The sequence below is a fragment of the Scyliorhinus torazame genome, chromosome 27, assembly GCF_047496885.1.
Source record: "Scyliorhinus torazame isolate Kashiwa2021f chromosome 27, sScyTor2.1, whole genome shotgun sequence".
Taxonomy (NCBI): Eukaryota; Metazoa; Chordata; class Chondrichthyes; order Carcharhiniformes; family Scyliorhinidae; genus Scyliorhinus; species Scyliorhinus torazame.
In genome coordinates this window covers 23,097,555-23,119,472 of record NC_092733.1, presented here as the reverse complement: position 1 = coordinate 23,119,472, position 21,918 = coordinate 23,097,555, and the positions used below count along the sequence as shown (strand labels likewise).

At 50.2% G+C, this 21,918-nt stretch overlaps 1 protein-coding gene across 3 annotated transcripts in view; it reads right to left on the bottom strand.

The window, feature by feature from the left end:
• The window catches only part of LOC140403303 (uncharacterized), a 215,796-nt gene that overhangs the window by 188,621 nt on the left and 5,257 nt on the right, over positions 1-21,918 (bottom strand). For 2 of the 3 annotated variants that reach the window (XM_072491129.1, XM_072491131.1), the window contains exons 3-4: positions 10,855-11,041; positions 2,791-4,054 (exon numbers count right to left, since the gene is read on the bottom strand). In XM_072491129.1, coding sequence (XP_072347230.1) covers positions 2,791-3,985 — 1,195 coding nt within the window. In that variant the 5' untranslated portion in view covers positions 3,986-4,054; positions 10,855-11,041. The remainder of the gene's footprint in view (positions 1-2,790; positions 4,055-10,854; positions 11,042-21,918) is intronic. The other variant, XM_072491130.1, reaches the window with a different exon arrangement.

Below are 21,918 nucleotides of genomic sequence, written 5' to 3'. Positions count from 1 at the left end.
TCTGCCCTCTGGTCCTAGACTCTCCCACAAGGGGAAACAGCCTCTCAGCATCGATCCTGCCGACCCCCCCTGAGAATCCGATATGTCTCAATAAGGTCGCCCCTCTCATTCTAAACTCCAGCGAGCACAGGCCCCAACCTACTCAACCTCTCCTCATAAGAAAATCCATCCATTCCCGGAACCGTCATTGGACTGCCTCCAGTGCTTTCCTTCGATGAGGGGACCAAAACTGTTCACAATATTCCAGCTTGTGACCTTGGCCTGAATGGCACTACAGACATTGTGGCCACTCTCAGACAGACTGCCTGTTTCGAGAATCATCCGGTACACCAGGAAGCCACTCAGCCCATCGTGCTTCTGTCAGCACTTTGAAAGAGCTATTCAATTCCTCCCATGTCCTTCCTACTTCCCCTTTGTCTTGCAAACATTTCCCTCTTCAACCCTCCATCTAGTTCCCTTTTATCATCAAGTCCACCGCTCTTTAAAGCAGCTCATTCCTGATCATAGCAACTCGCGACAGAAAAACCTTCTGTTTCATCTCACCTCTGGTTGTTTTGCCAATTATCTTAAACGTCTGTCCTCTGGATACTGCCTCACCCATTACTGGGTCCCAAGAAATGCCCAATGTGTTTCCATGGGGGAATGAACAGCGAAGGAGCAAAGGGTAAATAGAAAGCTAATTGCAGTGGGGATGGGTTAGCCTATTTTCCCTGTTTGGCATTTCAGAACACACTGTTCGTATGAAGAGGAAATAAGCAAGGTTCTCCCCAAATGGAACAGTTTCCTGTTTGGTAGTTTTAGGACAGATCCTAAACCTAGGGCAGCACGGTAGCACACGTGGCAAGCACCGAGGCTTCACAGCGCCAGGGTCCCAGGTTCGATTCCCCGCTGGGTGACTGTCTGTTCTCCCCGTGTCTGCATGGGTTTCCTCCGGGAGCTCCGGTTTCCTCCCACACTCCAAAGACGTTAGGTGGATTGGCCATGCTACATTGCCCTTAAGTGTCCAAAAAGATGAGGAGGGGTTATTGGGTTATGGGCATAGGGTGGAAGTGAGGGCTTAAGTGGGTCGGTGCAGACTCAATGGGCCGAATGGCCTCCTTCTGCACTGCATGTTCTATGTATCTATGCATCCTGATGTTGATGCAGGGTTCTGAGAATAGATCGGAGGCCGTGGAAAGGACAGAATACTGAAGGGAGGAATGGCAAGAGAGTTGAGGGACTGGGGATTGGACCATACCCAGTGTTTCTATCTCACTGTTGCCAGAAAAAGGAGTCTCTTTGGCTTCTCTGCCACCAGGACTGTTGTGACCAAAGTGAGAGGGGACTCTTGGTTGTGTGTCTTGTCAATGGTAATCGTGTCAGGGGACTTTGGACAGGATACAGCTGCAAGGCAAGGTATTGAATTGAGCAAGGCAACTCACAGACCTGAACTATTGGATGGGGAGCGAGAGATCCCCCAAAAACAAAGGCTGAGATGGAAAGACTGTGAGATTTCATGTGATATTGCTTATGTGCCTGACATCATGCGAGTTCTTGTAATGGCGTGAGGCGTATCTAAGCTGTATTGATTACTTAAAGTGACATTTAACTTTTGATTTTAGTTGGTTTGTTACAGTAAAAGTTTTAAAGAAGTGACAGCTTTGTCCAGCGGTTCAAAACGTTATCGGTCTCAACGGGGATCTTAGGACGTGGTTAATATCTCGTACAACCTCTCGCAGCTAGGTGATCCCCTGAGAGATGCAAAAAGGAAAAAACAACCAATACCGGCGGGGGTAAAAAACACAACTCTGGAAAATTCGACCTGATGCTTGGAACCAGTCCAGGAGATCACACGGGAAGTGTTATCATAGAATTTACAGTGCAGAAGGAGGCCATTCGGCCCATCGAGTCTGCACCGGTTCTTGGAAAGAGCACCCTACCCAAGGTCCACACCTCCACACTATCCCCATAACCCAGTAACCCCACCCAACACTAAGGGCAATTTTGGACACTCAGGGCAATTTATCGTGGCCAATCCACCTAACCTGCACATCTTTGGACTGTGGGAGGAAACCGGAGCACCCGGAGGAAACCCACGCACACACGGGGAGGATGTGCAGACTCCACACAGACAGTGACCCAAGCCGGAATCGAACCTGGTACCCTGGAGCTGTGAAGCAATTGTGCTAACCACTGTGCTACCGTGCTGCCCTTATCTGGTGATCCACTTACCTTCAATATAATGTGATCACTTCCCCAGTCAGGGAGCACTCCTGCCACTGATCGGGACTGTCATCTCTCAGAACGACCAATCCTTACGATTGTTTTCTCCAATAGTTCAATGTGTTCTAGCAGCTGGGCCCTAGACCGGACAGGCGCCCACAGTGAATTGGCCAATCTCAGCTTGGGCTATAATAGAAGGTCTCCGCCCGTCTCCTAATTACAAAAGGAAAGGATGTACAGTCCCAGCTCTCACTCGGCACTGCCATCCGGCCGTGCCTGGTTTAGACATCAGGGTGAACGGGATCCAGGGCTGTCATGTTCTCTGCAGCCAACGCTCATATGACTAGGCAAGCATAATGGCGTGGCGAAAGCGGGCGGTATTCTGTATCTACTAATGCAAGGCTGTGGGAGTGGGGTGGGCGGGAAAGGACTGAAAGGAAAAAACCCCAAACAAAACGAAGGGAGATATTTCGTACTGCTGGTAACGGCATCGGGCATGTCCACTGTTGGCTACAAGACAAGACATGCCCGCTCTGGCAGGTGTGAATGTACACCAAGCAAATTCTGCAATGCATCCTTTTGACTTACCAGGAATACAATCCTTCCCCAAACTTGCCAGAGCTTGTTCCGTTCGATGAACCTCTTCCATCGGCGGCATTTGGTCTCCAGGAATGTCGACAGGAATCTCAGTCACGGCCACCTTCTTGCAGCTGCCTTCGTTCCTCAAGGGCGAAACAGCGGCAGAGCACCCGGCATTGGTTTGATGCCCAAGTGGCCCGACGACCAGCTCTGCGTCAGCCCATGACGGGAGAGCGCAGTGCACATCATTGATAGCCTTTCCGTTGTCAGTACCTGGGGCCGGAGCGTCTGCGGTTTTGCCACTGTCGAGGGCGCTTTGGCTAAAACAGACCATCTCATCGTCGTCTCTTGTGCAAGACACTTCAAACTCGTACGACATCGGATCGACCGAAGTGTTCAAATCATCATCAGCCTCGCAGGATACATCAAAGCTGTAGGAAACGGGGTCTAACGAAGTATACTGCACCTCCTCCTCTTCACAAGCCACATCGTACTCGTACGTCAACTGGTCCAAGGACGTATATTGGTCTCCATCTCGTTCACATGCTAAATCGAAGCCATACAATATTTGACCAACGGCAGTGCTCTGAACGGTATTTGCCGTATGGATGCCCTGCTCCTTTTGGGTATAAGTTGCCAACAACCCCGGGCCTCCTACTTCTGACACGTTCATGTTTATCCCATCTAAAATAGTCTCTGGCAGGCAAGAGGAAAAAGAACTCACGCTCATATGGTCGCCCGCATTCTCAGCAGGAGTCCTCAAGTCCTCAGGGAGGGCGGAGTGTGTAGGGACATGCCCAAGCTCGGTGACGACTGGTCCCTCTCCGGAGCCTGTTGCTTCTGCCTGCCCAAGGTTGGCGTGCTGCTCTGGCGGACTGACTGGTTCACCGCCAGGAGAGGAGTCCACAAACGGGCTTTCGTATTCCATCTTTGCCCCCAAGCTCAGAGGAGCCCTCATCGGATGGTCGGCACCCATCTCGCTCTCGGCACGGAGGGGTTGCTCGCGTCTCTCCTCCCGGCCGCTCACATAACGGCCAAAACCGGTGTTGGCCTCGCCTCCTGAAGCGTGGCATGGAGGCCCGACATTGTCCACCTGATCACCAGACAGATTCAGAACATCATCTGGGCTGCAAAACCCCTTGTTGACATTGGTCTGCATTTCCTCGTCCCATGCTATTAGTTCCTGGTTACTACTCTTCTCCATTGAAGTGATGAAGCAGCTGGGGCCCCTTCGCAAAGCGGTTTACACTTTACGATCGCAGTTCCTTTGCGGCTGGAAGACAAAACATTGAGATCGTCAGAATTCCCTTTCGGCCGAACAACCCTCGCGCTCGGGCCTACCAGCCCATTTCCTTTTCCTCCCAACATATCCCACAATTCCTCTCTCTCTCTCCAAAAAAAGAACACAATAAAGTGCCTCTTTATGAAGTCATGCAGGGTGCAGACATTAGAGTCATAGAGTTTTACAGCACAGAAAGAGGCACTTCAGCCCACCGTGTCTGCGCCAGCCATCAAGCGCAGCACGGTAGCATAGTGGTTAGCACAATGGTTTCACAGCTCCAGGGTCCCAGGTTCGATTCCCGGCTTGGGTCACTGCCTGTGCGGAGTCTGCACGTTCTCCCCGGTGTGCGCGTGGGTTTCCCCCGGGTGCTCCTGATTCCTCCCACCGTCCAAAGATGTGCAGGTTAGGTGGATTGGCCATACTAAATTGCCCTTAGTGTCCAAAATTGCCCTTAGAGTTGGGTGGGGTTATTAGGTTACGGGGATAGGGTGGAGGTGTGGGCTTGGGTAGGGTGCTCTTTCCAAGAGCCGGTGCAGACTCGATGGGCCGAATGGCCTCCTTCTGCACTGTAAATTCTATGAAATATTCTAATCCCGTATTCCAGCTCTCGGTCCGTACCCTTGCGTGCCATGGCGCTTCAAGTGCTCATCTAAATACTCCTTGAGCGTTGTGAGGGTTCCCGCCTCTCCCACCCTATCAGGCAGCGAATTCCGGATTCCCACCCCCCTCTGGGTGAAAAGGTTTCCCCTCAAATCCCCTCTACACCCCCTTCCCCTTACCTTAAATCTATGCCCCCTATGCTAAGATGAGAAGTTTCTTCCTCTTCACCCTATCTCTGTCCGTCATAATTTTGTACACCTCGATCAGGTCCCCCCTCAGCCTTCTCTGCTCGGAGGAGAACAGCCCCAGCCTGACCAGCCTCTCTTCAAAGCTGAAACGCTCCAGCCCAGGCAGCAACCTGGTGAATCTCCTCTGCACCCTCTCCACTGCAATCACATCCTTCCGATAGTGTGGCGACGAGAACTGCACACATACTCCAGCTGTGGTCTCATGAGCATTTTATACAGCTCCATCATAACCTCCCTGCTCTTATCTTCTATGCGTCAGCTTATCAAGGCAAGTATCCCATCTGCCTTCTTACTCACGTTATCTCCATGTCCTGCTGCCTTCAGGGATCTATGGACATGAATTCCTCTGGTCCTCTGTACTTCCTAGTGTCCGACCGCTCATTGTATATTTCCCTTGCCTTGTTAGTCCTCCCAAGATGCATCACCTCACACTTTTCAGGGTTAAATTGCATTTGCCATTGTTCTGCCCGTCTGACCAGCCCGTCTATGTCGCCCTGCAATCTAAGGCCTTCCTCCTCGCTGTTTACCACATCACCAATTCTCGTGGCATTACTCAGCACAGAATGCCAATCGCACAGGTCACAGACTGAGGAACGGATGAATCGGAGGCCAGTCTCTTTCTTAACTCAGCTTTATTTCAGAGGCTACAGAGCAACGGCATAGATTCCTCTCATTCCCCCCCCCCCAACGACTCAGGGTGAACAGTTTTTATATGCGCTCAGATCCCCCTAATAACAATCTTTATTGATGTCACAAGTAGGCTTACATTAACACTGCAATGAAGTTACTGTAAAAATCCCCTAGTCACCACACTCTGGCACCTGTTCGGGCACACGGAGGAAGAATTCAGAATGTCCAATTCACCTAACAAGCACCTTTTTCGGGACCTGTAGGAGGAAACCGGAGGAAACCCACGCAGACACGGGGAGAACATGCAGACTCCGCACGGACAGTGACCCAAGTCGGGAATCGAACCCGGTTTCCTGGAGCTGTGCAGCAACAGTGCTAACCACACCCACTTCCAACGTTAACCCAGAGATGACTATTGGGTTCAAAGGGCTGCGGCAGCCCATTGAAAGGTCTATCCAGATGGTCCCATCCCCCTCCCTTCCCTGATCTCAGCCCTGATGATTTATTTTCCCCATTTTTCAGTATTGTACATACCCGAATTCCCCTTGGAAGCCTATTATTGAAACGATTCCCAATACAGCATTTTCAGGCAGTGGGTTCCAGACATTGGCAGGAATTCCCTGTTGCGTTGCGGCCCTGCCTCCGCCGCTCGCAAGGAAGGAGAGTTTGGCGCTCAGCCAAATCTCCCATTCGCTGTGGCGAGGCCAGAGAATCCCCTTAACAACAAAGAACCATGAAAATTCCCCATCTCCTCTCCGGTTCTCTCGCTAATCATCTTAAATCTGGTCACCGACACGCAGTGGGAAGCGGTGCCCAGTGGCTCCATTGAACCCTCTCAGTATTTTCAACACCTAGAATCATAGAAAAGTTAAGAGCACTGAAGGAGGCCATTCTGCCCATCTTGTCCATGCCAGCCCGAGGACACCCAGGCGCCCGGTAGCACTGTTGCTTCACTGCTTCAGGGTCCCGGGTTCGATTCCCAGCTTGGATCACCGTCTGTGCGGAGACTGCACGTTCTCCCCGTGTCGGCGTGGGTTTCCTCTGGGTGCTCCGGTTTCCTCCCACAAGTCCCGAAAGACGTGCTTGTTCGGTGAATTGGACATTCTGAATTCTCCCTCCGTGTACCCGAACAGGCGCCGGAATGTGGCGACTCGGGGCTTTTCACAGTAACTTCATTGCAGTGTTAATGTAAGCCTACTTGTGACACTAAAGATTATTAAATTATTTAATCTCAACTTCCTGCCCCCGGTCTATAACCCTGTAGTTACAGCATTTACGGTGCAGATCCAGGTACTTTTTAAAAAGAGTTTAGGGTCTCTGCCTCCACCACCAACTCGGGCAGCGAGTTCCAGACTCCCACTGCCCTCTGTGTAAAAATGTTATTCCTCATGTCCCCTCTCCACCTTCTGCGACTTGTCTTGAATCGATGTCCCCTGGTTCTCGAATTCTCCACCCAGGGAAACAATTTCATCCTGTCCACTCGATGTCTTCCCCTCATCATTTTGTAAACCTTCACGGCTCTAAGAGACTAACGAGCATCTTCAGCCTACACCGGATTCTCTCATAGCTGCCGTCATTCTTACCTCGTCTCAAATGGCTGCCTATTTTCTCGTGCTTACGGGAGGCTAGCACTGGCTACCAATGCTTCAAGTGCAGCAGAACAATGTGACCGATTTTCAGACATATTGCAAGCAGATCTCCCTCTGCGCTGCTCTAAAGGTCAGAGAATACAATGTTTCCTCCGAATAGAAAGATGCGAAACACAAAGGTATTGTTGCCAAAGTGCAAACGTGTGTTCTTTAAGGCTACAGTGTCTAGGTGGCCTTTGAAAAAAAGTTAACAACTTGAAATGTTAACCTCCACCTCCTCCTTCCTCCTCTCCAGAGGCTGACTGACCTGCCGAGCATTTCCTATTTTTTGAGTTCTGTTACATAGAGGCAGGAAGAGGCCATTCAGGCCTGCTACACCATTCATTATGGTCATGGCTGTTCATCCAACTCAATAGCCTGATCCAGCCTTCCTCTTACATCCTTAGATCCCTTTAGCCCGAAGTCTTGTATCTAACTGCTTGTTGAAAACATACAATGTTTTGGCCTGAACTAATTTCTATGGTTCCACAGGCCCACCACTCTCTGGGTGAAGAAATTTCTCCTCACATCAGTCCTAAATGGTCTACCCCGTATCGTCAGATTGTGACCCCTGGTTCTGGACACCCCGCACCATCGGAAACATCCTTTCTGCATCTACCCTGTCTAGTCCTGTTAGAATTTTATAGGTTTCTATGAGATCCCCTCTCCCTGCTCCTGAATGTGAATCCTCTCGCTATGAAGGCCAATATACCATTTACCTTCTTTACGGCCTGCTGCATCTGCATGCTTATTTTCAGTGACTGGTGTACGAGGACACCCAGGTCTTGTTGCACGCTCCCTTATTTAAATTTATAGCCATTCAGATAGTAATCTGCCTTCCTGTTTTTGCTACCAAGTGGATAACCCCACATTTATCCACATTATGCTGCATCTGCCATGCATTTGTCCCCTCACTCAACTTGTCCAAATCACACTAAAGAATCTCTGCATCCTCCTCACAGCTCACCCTCCCACCCAACTTGGTGTCATCTGCAAATTTGGAGATGTTACATTTAGTTCCCTCATCTAAATCATTAATATATATTGTGAATAGCTGGGGTTCTGTTGTTTTATTTTATTTGGAGTACCCAATTATTATTATTTTTTTCCCAATTAAGAGGCAATTTAACGTACCAATCCACCTAACATGCACATCGTTAGGTTGTGGGGGTGAAACCCACACAGACACGGGGAGAATTTGTAAACTCCACATGGACAGTGACCCAGGGCCGGGATTTGAACCCGGCTCCTCAGCGCCGCAGTCCCAGTGCTAACCACTGTGCCGCATGCCGCCACCATCGCTGGGGTTCTAGCACTGATCCTTGCGGTACCCCACTAGTCACTACCTGCCATTTGGAAAAAGACCCCTTTATTCCTAATCTTTGTTTCCTGTCTGCCAACCAGTTTTCTATCCATCTCAATACACTAGCCCCAATTGCATGCACTTTAACTTTACATTTAATTTTAACTCTTATAAGGGACTTCTGAAAGTCCAAATAAACCACATCCACTAGCCCACCCTCATCAACTCTACTAGTTACAGGAGGCTGGTTTAGCACACTGGGCTAAATAGCTGGCTTTTCAAGCAGGCCAGCAGCACGGTTCAATTCCCGTACCAGCCTCCCCAACAGGCGGAGGAATGTGGCGACTAGGAGCTTTTCACAGTAATTTCATTTGAAGCCTACTTGTGACAATAAGCAACTCTACTGGTTACATCCTCCAAGAATTCCGGTAGATTTGTCAAACATGAATTCCCCTTCATAAATCCATGCTGATTCCGTCCGATCCTGCCTCTGTTTTCCAAATGCTCAGTTATTATCTCTTTTATCATGGACTGTAGAATTTTCCCCACCCCCGATGTCAGGTTGGCTGGTTAACAATGCCCTGTTTTCTTTCTGCCTCCCTTTTTAAATAGTAGAGTTACATTAGCTACCCTCCAATCTGCAAGAACTGTTCCAGAGCCTATAGAATCCTGGAAGGTGACCGCCAATGCATCCACTAGTTCTCGAGCCACTTCTTTATGTACGCTGGGATGAAGATTATCAGGCCCTGGGGATTTATCAGCCTTCACTCCCATCAGTTTCCCCAACACCATTTCCTGACTAATACTGATTTCTTACCTCAACTAATTCACCACACCTGGTATTGAAGCTGTTCGACCAAGGGTGCATCACAGCTAAGCCAAATCTTTTCATGGGATATGGGCATTGCTAGCAACTGCCCTTGACCGCAGATGGCCTTAGAGAGTCTATTAAAGGGTCTGGAGTCACATGTAGGCCAGACCAGGTTAAGGACTGCAGATTCCTTTCTTTCCCTAAAGGGACAATAGAACCAGATGGCTTCTTACAACAATAGTTTCGAAATTTTAATTCCAGATTTTTATTGAAGTCACCATCGGCCTTGATGGGATTCGAACCCGGATCCCCACAGCATTACTCTGGGTCCCTAGATTACTAGTCCAGTGACAGCACCACTATGCCACTGCCTTCCCCATGATTTCTGCCTGTATTTCTAGTAGAGGTCACTGGTTCGGGATCAGGTTATACCTCTTGGATGAACTGCCTCAGTATCCAGCCTACCATTGACCAAGTGTACAATGGCAAAGGTTTGTTTGCACAAGTTAGTCATTCAACTATTGAGAGGAGAAAAATCTGACCACAAGCTTTGCAACGATTGGATTCCATTTTTTTCCCCCCCAAGTGGAACTCACTTCGAAGGACAATAAGGGAAATTTCACCTGGGTTAAAAAAATACAGAGCGGGATTCTCTGGCCTCCCCGCGACATGTATCGCGGCAGTGGGAGGTGGCCCGGTATTGGCCTGATCTTCTGGTCCCGCTGTTGTCAATGGGATTTCCCATTGAATCCGCCTCGGAAAATTCGAGGCGGAGGTGCACCATCGGCGGGACTGAACGATCTCGGCCACAGAGACAATTTCTATCCAAATGAGGCCCAAAAAAGGCAACCTCCATTTTAAACATTAGGCCTCAGCGCCTCAGAGCTAGAATATCTCACCCAAGAGGCTTGAGCACATAGTTTTGGCAGACATTCTAACACAACCATCAAGGGATGCCGCACTGCCAGAGGTGCTGTCTTCCGAGGCTCAATCCGGCCTCCCAGCACTATTTTAAGGAAGAACAGGGGAGTTCTCCGTGGTTTCTTGGCGACCATATTTCGCCCTCCATCGACATTATACAAAGAGACGATCGAGTCATCGTCACACCGCTGTTTGAAGGGGAGCTTCCTGCGCACAAATTGGCACCGCGTTTCCTACACTTGCAAAGTACTTTGTCAACCGTTAAGTGCTTCGGGGCATCCCGGGGTCATGGGAGGTGCCATAGGAGTTATTAAAAAAAGAGCAAAATACTGGAGATGCTGGAAATCCTGAAATAAAAATGGAAAATCCTGGAAATACTCAGCAGGCCAGTGGAGAGAGAAACAGAGTCATCACGCGGGACTTTCTGGTCACGCCTGCTCTGGGGCCGAGAATTCCCGCCCGAGCTCAACGGACTTGTTTTTTCCTGTTGTCCGCTGACTTCTCCGTCCCGCCCGCAAGAGGGGCCGTCAACCCAAGACGCTAACTCCGTTTTCTCTCCCCACAGATGATCCACTGAGTGTTTCCAGCATTTTCTGTCGCCGGGGAAATAAAAGTCCTTCCTCTGGAGTGCATCGTCGATTGGCTCAAACCTCAGACCGTGGTCCGGAACGCGGAGCGGCTGACCGGATCGTCGACGGGAAGCGCACCCGAGTCAATTCCGAAGATACTTCAAGTGGGCTTTGCCAATGGTACCACTCCAGCTCTGGGGTCGTCTTTCTGCCCAGAGTGCCTTGCGGCTGCCTCCTTGCTCGCTTCTGCTGACGCACGGGAGGGCGACTGAATATTGAACGGAGAAACAAAAACACAGATTTAGTGTAGCACCAGCAGGTCAAGAGGCGGCAGCCAAATCTGGAGACGTCACATTGAGAACCCATCAGGAATGTGGGCTTCGGGTGAAGGCAGACGGCTGCTTTAGTGACCGGAAGCCAGTATCCCACAGGGATCCGTGCTGGGACCCCTGTTGTTGTCATTTATATAAACAACATAGATGACTAAGTTTGCGGATGACACAAAGATTGGCCGGGTGGTTAACAGTGAGGTTGAGTTTCTTGGGTTACAGGAAGATATAGACGGGATGGGCAAATGGGCAGAGAATGGCAGATGGAATTTAACCCTGAAAGTGTGAGGCGATACACTTTGGAAGGACAAATGCGACAAGGAAGTATTCAATGAATGGCCCGACACTGGGAAGTTCCAAGAAACAAAGGGACCTTGACGTGTTTGTCCATAGATCTCTGAAGGCGGAAGGGCAGGTTAACACAGTGGTGAAAAAGGCATCTGGGACACTTGCCTTCATCAATCGAGGCATAGATTACACAAGCAGGGAGGTCATGTTGGAGTTGTATAGAACTTTGGTGAGGCCACAGCTGGAGCACTGTGTGCAATTCTGGTCGCCACATTATAGGAAGGATGTGATTGCACCGGAGGGGGTGCAGAGGCGATTCACCGGAATGTTTCCTGGGATGGAACATTTAAGTTATGAAGAGTTTTGGAGAGGCTCGGGTTGTTTTCGCTGGAGCAGAAAGACCGAGGGGCGGCCTGATCGAGGTGTGCAAGATTATGAGGGGCCTGGACAGGGTGGATAGGGAGCAGCTGTTCCCCTTAGGTGAAGGGTCAGTCACGAGGGGGATGCAAGTTCAAGGTCAGCGGTAGGAGGTTTTAGGGGGGATTTAAGGGAAAACGATCTTACCCAGAGGGTGGTGACGGTCTGGAACGCATTGCCTGGGAGGGGGGTAGAGGCGGGTAGCCTCACATCCTTTAAAAAGTACCTGGATGAGCACTTGGCGCGTCACAACATTCTAGGCTATGGGCCAAGTGGTGGCAAATGGGATTAGGTGGGCAGGTCAGGTGTTTTTCATGCGTCGGTGCAGACTCGATGGGCCGAAGGGCCTCCTCTGCACTGTATTATTCTGCGATTCTGATATATCAGTGAGGGCAAGTTTCCTACTGTCCTCAGCAACCAAGAGAAATGAAAGAGGAAAGTAAAGCTCTTACCCTTCTAACCAATCCCGACAAACGACGTGTGTGTGTGTGTGTGTGTGTGTGTGTGTGTATATATTGAGGGCTGGACGGTCGGGCTCACGCTACCCATTCCACATATCCAGTCTCCTTTCGTTTTATTCATTCGTGGGATGTGGGCGTCGCCGGCTAGGCCTGCATGTGTTGCCCATCCCTAATTGCCCCTTGAGGCGGTGGTGGTGAGCCGCCTTCTTGAGCCGCTGCAGTCCCGGAGGTGTAGGCACGCCCACCGTGCTGTTAGGGAGGGAATTCCAGAATTTTGACTCGGCGACAGTGAAGCCGATATATTTGGCTTGGACAGGAACATCCAGGTGGTGGTGTTCCCAGGTATCTGATCCTTCTAGATAGTAGTATAAGGAGCCTTACACTACTATAGTACACACGGTTGCAACTGTGCATCGGGGGTGGAGGGTTTGAATGTTTATGGAAGGGGTGTCAATTAGGTGGACTGGTTAGAAGATGACCAGCAGCAACCCGGGGGGGGGTTGTTCGTTTTCCGTGAGTGGACGTGTATATTTGCTTTTGTGTTGATGCTGGCTGTTAATTTATTATTTATGTATACCGGGGGTGGGGGTTGTTCTTTTCTTTCTGTATTTTGTTGTTGATATTTTGTGAACATTTCAATAAAAGTTATTTTTTAAAAAAAATTAGGTGGATTGCTTTGTCCCGAATAGTGTTGAGCTTCTGGAGTGTTGTTGGAGCTGCGCTCATCCAGGCAAGTGGGGAGTATTCTACACTCCTGACTTGTGCCTTGTAGATGGTGGACAGGTTTTAGGGAGCGACTTATTGGCTGCAGGATTCCCAGCCTCTGGCCTGCTCTGGTAGGCACAGTACCTAAATGGCTGGTCCAGTTCGGTTTCTGGAAGATGCTGATAGTCCTCAGAAAACTCAGTGCCGAGTTCTGAAATGCCACAGCTCATTGGGTAACAATCTCTCGCCTAAGCCAGAAGGTGGTGGGTTCAAGGCCTACTTCAGAGACTGGGGCAGCCCACCTGGGCTAATGCTCCTGACGGCATGTGAACCTTATACTCCTAAAGCTAAGGTTGTCCGGGTGGAGAAAACGTATAAGGCTCACAACTGTGATGTTACAGTTTACTGTGACATTGATAAACGTTTGAACATCGGTACCCTGCCCCCCTTACGTTAAATCAGTACTTACAAACACTTTGCCATCGATAGCTTACAAACATCGGTACCATGCTCACTTAAATTAGTATTGTACTTACAAACGCTGTTCCCGTAACTTTCCAGCTGCACTCACAGTTTTTCTTTATAAATTTAGAGTACCCAATTCATTTTTTCCAATTAAGGGGCAATTTAGCGTGGTCAATCCACCTACCCTGCACATCTTTGGGTTGTGGGGGCGAAACCCACGCGGACACGGGGAGAATGTGCAAACTCCACACGGACAGTGACCCAGAATCGAACCCGGGACCTTGGCACCGTGAGGCAGCAGTGCTAACCACTGCGCCGCCCTTCACTCACAGTAAAAGGTTGCTGCTGCCCCTGTTGCTAAACGGGTATTTGTCAAACTCGCAGAAATCACAGGCGTGATAAGGGTCGAGGCAAATCCCTCTCGCTTGTGATTGTGCGTCCTCACTCACCGTCTGGATCCCCGACGTCACCCGAGGGCTAGATTCTCCTGCCCCCCAGCCGCATGTTTCTCAGCGACGCGCCGTTCGCTGGCGGAGGAATTCTCCGTTCCCACCGCTCGTCAATGGGATTTCCCCACTGCGGACACCTGCACGCCACCGGGAAGCCCACGGGCGGGGCTGCGCTGCCGACGGGAGCAGAGAATCCCAACGGCGGGAGAATCCCGACCCGAATGTCACAGCGTTGGCTCCGTGGGTAGCAGCGTTTTGCCTCTCAGCCAGAAGGCGAAAGGCTCAAGTCCGGGGCGACACAGTAGCACGGTGGTTAGCACTGCTGCCTCACGGAACCAGGGGCTCGGGTTCAAGCCCGGCCTTGGGACTGTCTGTGTGGAATCTGCACTTTCTCCCTGCGTCTGCGTGGGTTTCCTCCGGGTTCTCCGGTCTCCTCCTACAGTCCAAAGATGCCCATGATAGGTGGATTGGACATGCTAACATTGCTAACAGGTTAGGTGGGGTTGCGGGGATAGGGCGGGGGGAGTGGGCCTAGGTGGGGTCCTCTTTCAGAGGTTTGGTGCAGACTCGATGGGCTGAATGGCCTCCTTCTGCATTGTATGGATTCTATAATTCTATTTCAAGGACAAGAACACAGTCATCTAACCGGATGCTCCCAGTGTAATCCTGGCACTGTCAGAGGGCAAAGTGAGTGGTAATTGGCTACTGTGTTTCCACATTGCAACAGTGACTAAACTCTGACTCCGTGAAGAGGTGCTATATAAACGCAAATATTTCTTTCCTCGCAAGCTGAAGGGGAGAACAGTCATGGAGATACTGAAAGATTTCCAAGTGAAGGACTTGGAGCAGAGAGAAGGAGCCAGAAAAAGAAAATCCGTACTATATTTTTATAAGTTAATTAGCACTTCCCTGCCTTCAGCTCCACTAGAACCAATCCACAAAGGAGTATCGTGCATCATTAAACCTGACATTTTTACACCTTTGTCTAATTAACCTTTAACACTTACTGTAAATAGAGCACAGTGTCAAAACCTGTGGGACATGGCTTACATGCCAAACTTCGCACTGACCATAACTCACTCTTGACTTGGGTCACCTTAGATATAAATCACCGCCAATGGGTGCTCCCATCATTCCCTCCATCTCTGCCGACAGGTTTGCCCAGATCTAAGCCCGATTAACAACCATACATCATTTGGCACAGAGTCTGGGATATTTCAGATCTGCAAGCGCCAGTTCCACACCGGACATCGCAATCAGAGTCCTCCAAATTGCAAGCGAGCTACAAAGACCACAAGAGTCTTGCAGGAGGGAGCGTGTGACACGTTTGTCCTGTACCTGATCCATTGACATCCTGGGGCGGTTACCATTGACTGAACTGGACCCAGCCATACAGAGCCTTGGACTTCTGCGGTGAACAACTCACCTCCTGACTCCCCAAATAATAATAATCTTTATTATTGTCACAAGTAGGCTTACGTTAACACTTCAAAAAAGTTACTGTGAAAAGCCCCTAGTCGCCACATTCCGGCGCCTGTTCGGGTACACGGAAGGAGAATTCAGAATGTCCAAATTACCTAGCATCACGTCTTGTGGGAGGAACCCGGAGGAAACCCACGCAGACACGGGGAGAACGTGCAGACTCCGCACAGGCAGTGACCCCAAGCCGGGAATCGAACCTGGGACCCTGGCGCTGTGAAGCAACGAGGCTAGCCACTGTGCTACCGTGCCAGCCCAAAGCCATAAGTCAGGAGTGTCTGGATGAGTGCAGCTCCAACAACACTCAAGAAGCTCGGCGCCATCCAGGACAAAGCAGCCCCGCTTGATTGGCACCCCAACAACAAACATTCACTCCCTCCACCGCCGACGCATAGGGGCAGCCGTGTGTACCATCTACAAGATGCACTGCAACAACTCACCAGCCTCCTTCGACAACACCGTCCAAACCCATGACCACTACCATCGAGGAGGACAAGGGCAGCAGATACCTGGGGCGGAGTCTTACCAGTTTTTGGCAAAATGTCAGGCTCAGACTGTAAGCTGGTGTGCGACTGTACAGTTGCACAGAGCCATTTTCTCTCCAGATATTCAGCCATTTTTAAAAAAGAGTGGATGTGGTTTATGCTATCAGTCTGGCGGGGTGGGGTCTGATAGAGCAGGCAACCGGCTCCACAGAGATCGGGGCACCATCTTTAAAGAGGGGAGGGGCGGAGAAACCCGGGAAAGGCAATCGCTCCGGAGAGAGGGCAGCACGGTAGCACAGTGGTTAGCACAGTTGCTTCACAGCTCCAGGGTCCCGGGTTCGATTCCCGGCTTGGGTCACTGTCTGTGCGGAGTCTGCACGTTCTCCCCGTGTCTGCGTGGGTTTCCTCCGGGTGCTCCGGTTTCCTCCCACAGTCCAAAGATGTGCGGGTTAGGTGGATTGGCCGCGCTAAATTGCCCCTTAGTGTCCACTAGGTGGGATGGGGTTACTGGGTTACAGGAATAGGGTGGAGGTGTGGGCTTGGGTAGGGTGCTCTCTCCAAGGGCTGGTGCAGACTCGATGGGCCGAATGGCCTCCTTCTGCACTGTAAATTCTGTGAAGTAAGTTCTATGAAATCACATTTCCCAATTCTCTCCGGATATTTCGGCCGGGTCGCTGATCCCATGCACGGCGAGTGCCCCCCCCCCCCTCAACCCCTGGAACCCCACCACCTGGAGATTCCCCTCCAAGTCACTCACCATCCTGATTTGGGAATATATCGGCCGTTCCTTCACTGTCACTGGGGCAAAACCCTGGAACTCCCTCCCTAACAGCACTGTGGGTGTACCTACACCACATGGACTGCAGCGGGTTCAAGATGGCTGCTCACCGCCACTTCTCAAGGGCAATTAGGGATGGGGCAACAAATGCTGAGCCTAGCCTGCGACGCCCACACCTCCTGAGTGAATCTTTTAAAAAACGATGAGAAAACGACAGGGGTCGCACATCCCTGAGAACTAATTGTAAATAAAAATCTCAGTGGCTTGCTAAGGTCATTTCGGAGGGCATTCATAGTTAAAGAGTGAGGGCGGAGGTCAAAGTCAACAAAAAGATGAGCCAAACACACCCCACCTAGTGGCCATCTTAATAATTGCACGGGGCGCTCACCCGGCCCCATCCTCTCAGTGCCACAAAATGGTACATTTCCTGGACCAGAGGGTGCACTTTCTGTGGGGGAAAAATATCCTCCAATTGCCATGCATTCTATGGTCTGGAACTGACACCCAAAAATTTCCTTTTGAAAGTCCTGCTGCGCCTTATGGTCTGGTGATTCCGGTAATTCTTTTGACCAGATTTTTAATCCGTTGCCAGCCCCCAATGCATCCCCCCCTCCCCCAGAGTCCTAACCTTACCTGAATTGAACGGCTATTGATTTTCTTTGCCAGTGGAAGCAGAAGACACAATTCAATGGAGGTGAAACAGGGTCCCGTGTCGAGTGCAGTTAGCCGGGTGTTTCCTGGCATGGCAGCGCCAAGAACGGACTTGCTATCGAACGGGACGCTTGCTTCATTTCGGGGCCTCGGCGAGGAATGCCCCACCGAGGCCGCACTCAGTCCCATGTCCTGCACTATTGAGCTTCATCACAAGACCCCCCCCCCCACCGCAGCCTCACAACCTGCCAAGAGTTGACCCTGCCAGGCTGGAGGTGCGACCTGAGCACCCCGGCAATGCCAGGCTGGCACCCAGATGGCACTGCCGCGGGTGGCACTCCAGGGTGACAGTGCCAGGGTACAACCCTGGCCAGAGCCCGACCACCCAGGGGTCCCCGATCGCCCGGGAGACACCCCCAAGTGCCGGCACGTCCGGTCCACGGTGTTGGAGACAAGTGCTAACCGGTGCCCGCTCTGGGGTCTCCGAGGCGCAGGGCTTAGATCCCAGGCCTTGGCTAACTCCGCAAGTGCATGTTCCAGTGTGCTCACTGCGCGCTTGAATATGCAGATTTGAATCCCACCCACAAAGATCGTGACATCTCGAGAGATCTAACGGGATCGCGCAGGGCGTAGCGAGCTCTGTCGGGCCTCGTCATGTCCCGAGTCAGGCGTGTTGCGGCTGGCAGATTTCATCCAGAATCCTCTTACGGCAGAGATGGATAGATTCTTGACTGGCAAGGGGGTGAATGGTTATCGGGGGTAGGCGGGAGGTTACAATCAGAACAGCCATGATCTTATTGATCGGTGGAGCAGGCTCGAGGGTAGACTCTTGCAAAGATGAAAAGATTCAATCACACATCTCTCTTCAGCGACTTAGGAGCAATGAATCCCTACAAATGGTCTTGCTGACAGTCAACGGGGAACGGAAATCTGACCTTGCTGCTTTGTGGCTTGGGGAAGGCGAGGCTTTATCGATAAGAGCTAATCATGGCTAACAAGATATCGAGTTGGGACTCACAGAGTGGCGACACAGATTGGAGAAAGACCATTCAGCCCAAACCTGCCCTTGTTGGTGTTTGCCCTCCCCCATCCCAGTACATGATCCTGATCACATTTACTGTACCGCTCCCATCAGTACACGTATCTTCAATATTACCATCATTTCTGCCTGAACCACTAACTCGGCAATCTGCAGCCTCATAACTCCCTGTGTAAAATAAGTCTCTCCTGCCTTCTGTTCCATTTAAGTTGATTCATGACCCCCTCAACAACCGGAAAACAGAGAGCTCCCCCCAGGCCTGGCTCGCGATCCTTTCGGAATTGGCCATTTGAATCATATCACCCCATACACGGCGTCGCAACAAACGAGGATCCAATTTTTAAGGAGGGTTTCTTCATATTTAATTCGCTATACTCGGCAGTCGGGGGGAAGTGGAGGGGGAGGTGCGGTTAGCTCAGCTGGCTAGATGAAAGGTGCGTAGTTCGGAATAAGGGCAACAGCACAGGTTCAATTTCTGTTCCAGCTTAGGTGGGTTTGGGACCTGCATCCTCGCCCAAACCCCACCCCCGTGAATCACCACAATGAACCAAGGAGCTACTTTTGTGGCACAGCGCGCATGACTAGGCAATACACTTGGGAATCTCATCTCTGAACTCTATACGGCCTTTCGAAGTCTTCGAAACATTAAAAGGAACAGACCGGGTAGATCAAGATAGACTTTCCACTGGTTGGAGATTCTAGAATTGGGGCATAGTCTAAACACTAAGACCAGACCATTCAGGAGAGATGTTAGGAAGCAGATCTACACTCAAAAGGTAGTAGAGGTTAGGAACTCTCTTCCACAAATGGCAATTGATGCTCGCACAGTTATTCATTTTAAATCTGAGTTAGATACATTTTGGGAGGCACAATCGAAATTCATCCCAAGGAGGAGGAATCAGGCTAAGGGGAGAACGAGGGAAGTCAAGGCCAGCATAAAAGAAAAAGAAAAAGCATACAATGTGGCGAGGATTAGTGGGAAGCCAGGGGATTGAGATGCTTTTAAAAGCGAGCAAAGGACAACTTAAAAAGCAATAAGGGGGGAGAAGATGTAATAGGAGTGTAGCTAGCTAGTAATACAAAAGAAGGTTGCAAAAGTTTTTCTTGGAAAGGTAAGAGAGCCAAAAATAGACATAGGACCACTGGAAAATGTGACTGGAGAAGTAGTAATAGGAAACAAAGAAATGGCAGAGGAGCTGAATGGGTAATTTGCATCAGTCTTCACGGTGGAAGACACCAGTGGGATGCCAGAGCTCCGGGAGAATCAGGGGGCAGAGGTGAGTGTAGTGGCCATCACGAAGGAGAAGGCTCTGGGGAAACTGAAAGGTCTGAAGGTGGATAAATCACCTGGACCAGATCGACTACACCCCAGGGTCCTAAAAGAGATAGCTGAGGAGACTGTGGAGGCATTGACGGTGATCTTTTAGGAATCACTGGAGGCAGGGAGGGTCCCAGAGGACTGGAAAGTGGCTAATGTAACACCGCTGTTTAAGAAGGGAGGGAGGCAGAAAACAGGAAATTGTAGGCTGGTTAGCCTGACTTTGGTTGTTGGTAAGCTTTTAGAGTCTATAAGGGCGGCACGGTGGTGCAGTGGTTAGCACTGCTGCCTCATGGCACTGAGGGCCCCGGGATCGATCCCGATCCCGGGTCACTGTCCGTGTGGAGTTTGCACATTCTCCCCTTGTCTGCGTGGAACTCACTCCCGCACCCCAAAAAGATGTGCAGGGTAGGTGGATTGGCCACGCTAAGTTGCTTCTTAATTGGGAAAAAAAGAATTGGGCACTTCAAATTTATATAAAAATTAGATTTTAAAATTCATTATTAAGGATGAGGAGTACATAGAAGTGCAAGGTATAATAGGACTGAGTCAGCACGGATTCGTCAAGGGGAGGTCTAAGCAAAGGTATTAAGGGATATGGGTCAAAGGTAATTAGGCCACAGATCGATCTCATTGAATGGCGGAGCAGGTTTGAGGGGCTGTGTAGCCTACCCTTGCACCTAAGTTACTATTAACGGAGGTCACAGCTCTGGAATAAGGGGCCGATTATTTAGGAATGAGATGAGGAGAAATTTGTAAGGGTTGTGGATCTGTGGATGTTCCATCGTTGAATACATTTAAGGCTGGGGCAGACAGATTTTTGGTCTCTTGGGGAATTAAGGGACATGGGGAGTGGGCAGGAAAATGGGAGTTAAAGCCCAGGATTAGCCATGATCGTACTGAATGGCAGGGCAGGCTCGATGGGCCGAGTGGTCTTCTCCTATTTCTTGTGTTCATATAATGTGGTGACCAATAGCACACACAGTGCTTTTACTGAGGCTTTACATTATATTTTTTGTTTTCCGTTTTGCTCCCAATGATCTCCTTTGACCTCATATTGGCATGTGCTATCTTAGCTTTGTTTGTCTGTTAGTACTTCTTCAGTCCTTAATGGCACCATTAACACTCCTTTGTCTTGTACCCATGACAACTTTATCAATCTCTCCTTACCTCTGACCTACCCCTGACCTTCCATTCTGCCCCATCCCCCAACCATAATAATCCATCGCGTTTCTCTCCCTCATCAGTTCTGAAGAAGGGTCATATGTACTTGAAATGTTAAGACCACAAGATAGAGGAGCAGAATTAGGCCATTCGGCCCATCGGGTTTGCTCCACTGTTCAATCATGGCCGATATACAAAGAACAAAGAAATGTACAGCACAGGAACAGGCCCTTCGGCCCTCCAAGCCCGTGCCGACCATGCTGCCCGACTAAACTACAATCTTCTACACTTCCTGGGTCCATATCCCTCTATTCCCATCCTATTCATGTATTTGTCAAGATGCCCCTTAAATGTCACGATCGTCCCTGCTTCCACCACCTCCTCCGGTAGCGAGTTCCAGGCACCCACTACCCTCGGCGTAAAAAACTTGCCTCGTACATCTACTCTAAACCTTGCCCCTCTCACCTTAAACCTATGCCCCTTAGTAATTGACCCCTCTACCCCGGGGAAAAGCCTCTGACTATCCACTCTGTCTATGACCCTCATAATTTTGTAGACCTCTATCAGGTCGCCCCTCAACCTCCTTCGTTCCAGTGAGAACAAACCGAGTTTATTCAACCGCTCCTCATAGCTAATGCCCTCCATACCAGGCAACATTCTGGTAAATCTCTTCTGCACCCTCTCTAAAGACTCCACATCCTTCTGGTAGTGTGGCGACCACAATTGAACACTATACTCCAAGTGTGGCCTAACTAAGGTTCTATACAGCTGCAACATGACTTGCCAATTCTTATACTCAATGCCCCGGCCAATGAAGGCAAGCATGCCGTATGCCTTCTTGACTACCTTCTCCACCTGTGTTGCCCCTTTCAGTGACCTGTGGACCTGTACTCCTTGATCTCTTTGACTTTCAATACTCTTGAGGGTTCTACCATTCACTGTATATTCCCTACCTGCATTAGACCTTCCAAAATGCATTACCTCACATTTGTCCGGATTAAACTCCATCTGCCATCTCGCCAAACAATCTAAATCCTGCTGTATCCTCTGACAGTCCTCATCGCTATCCGCAATTCCACCAACCTTTGTGTCGTCTGCAAACTTACTAATCAGACCA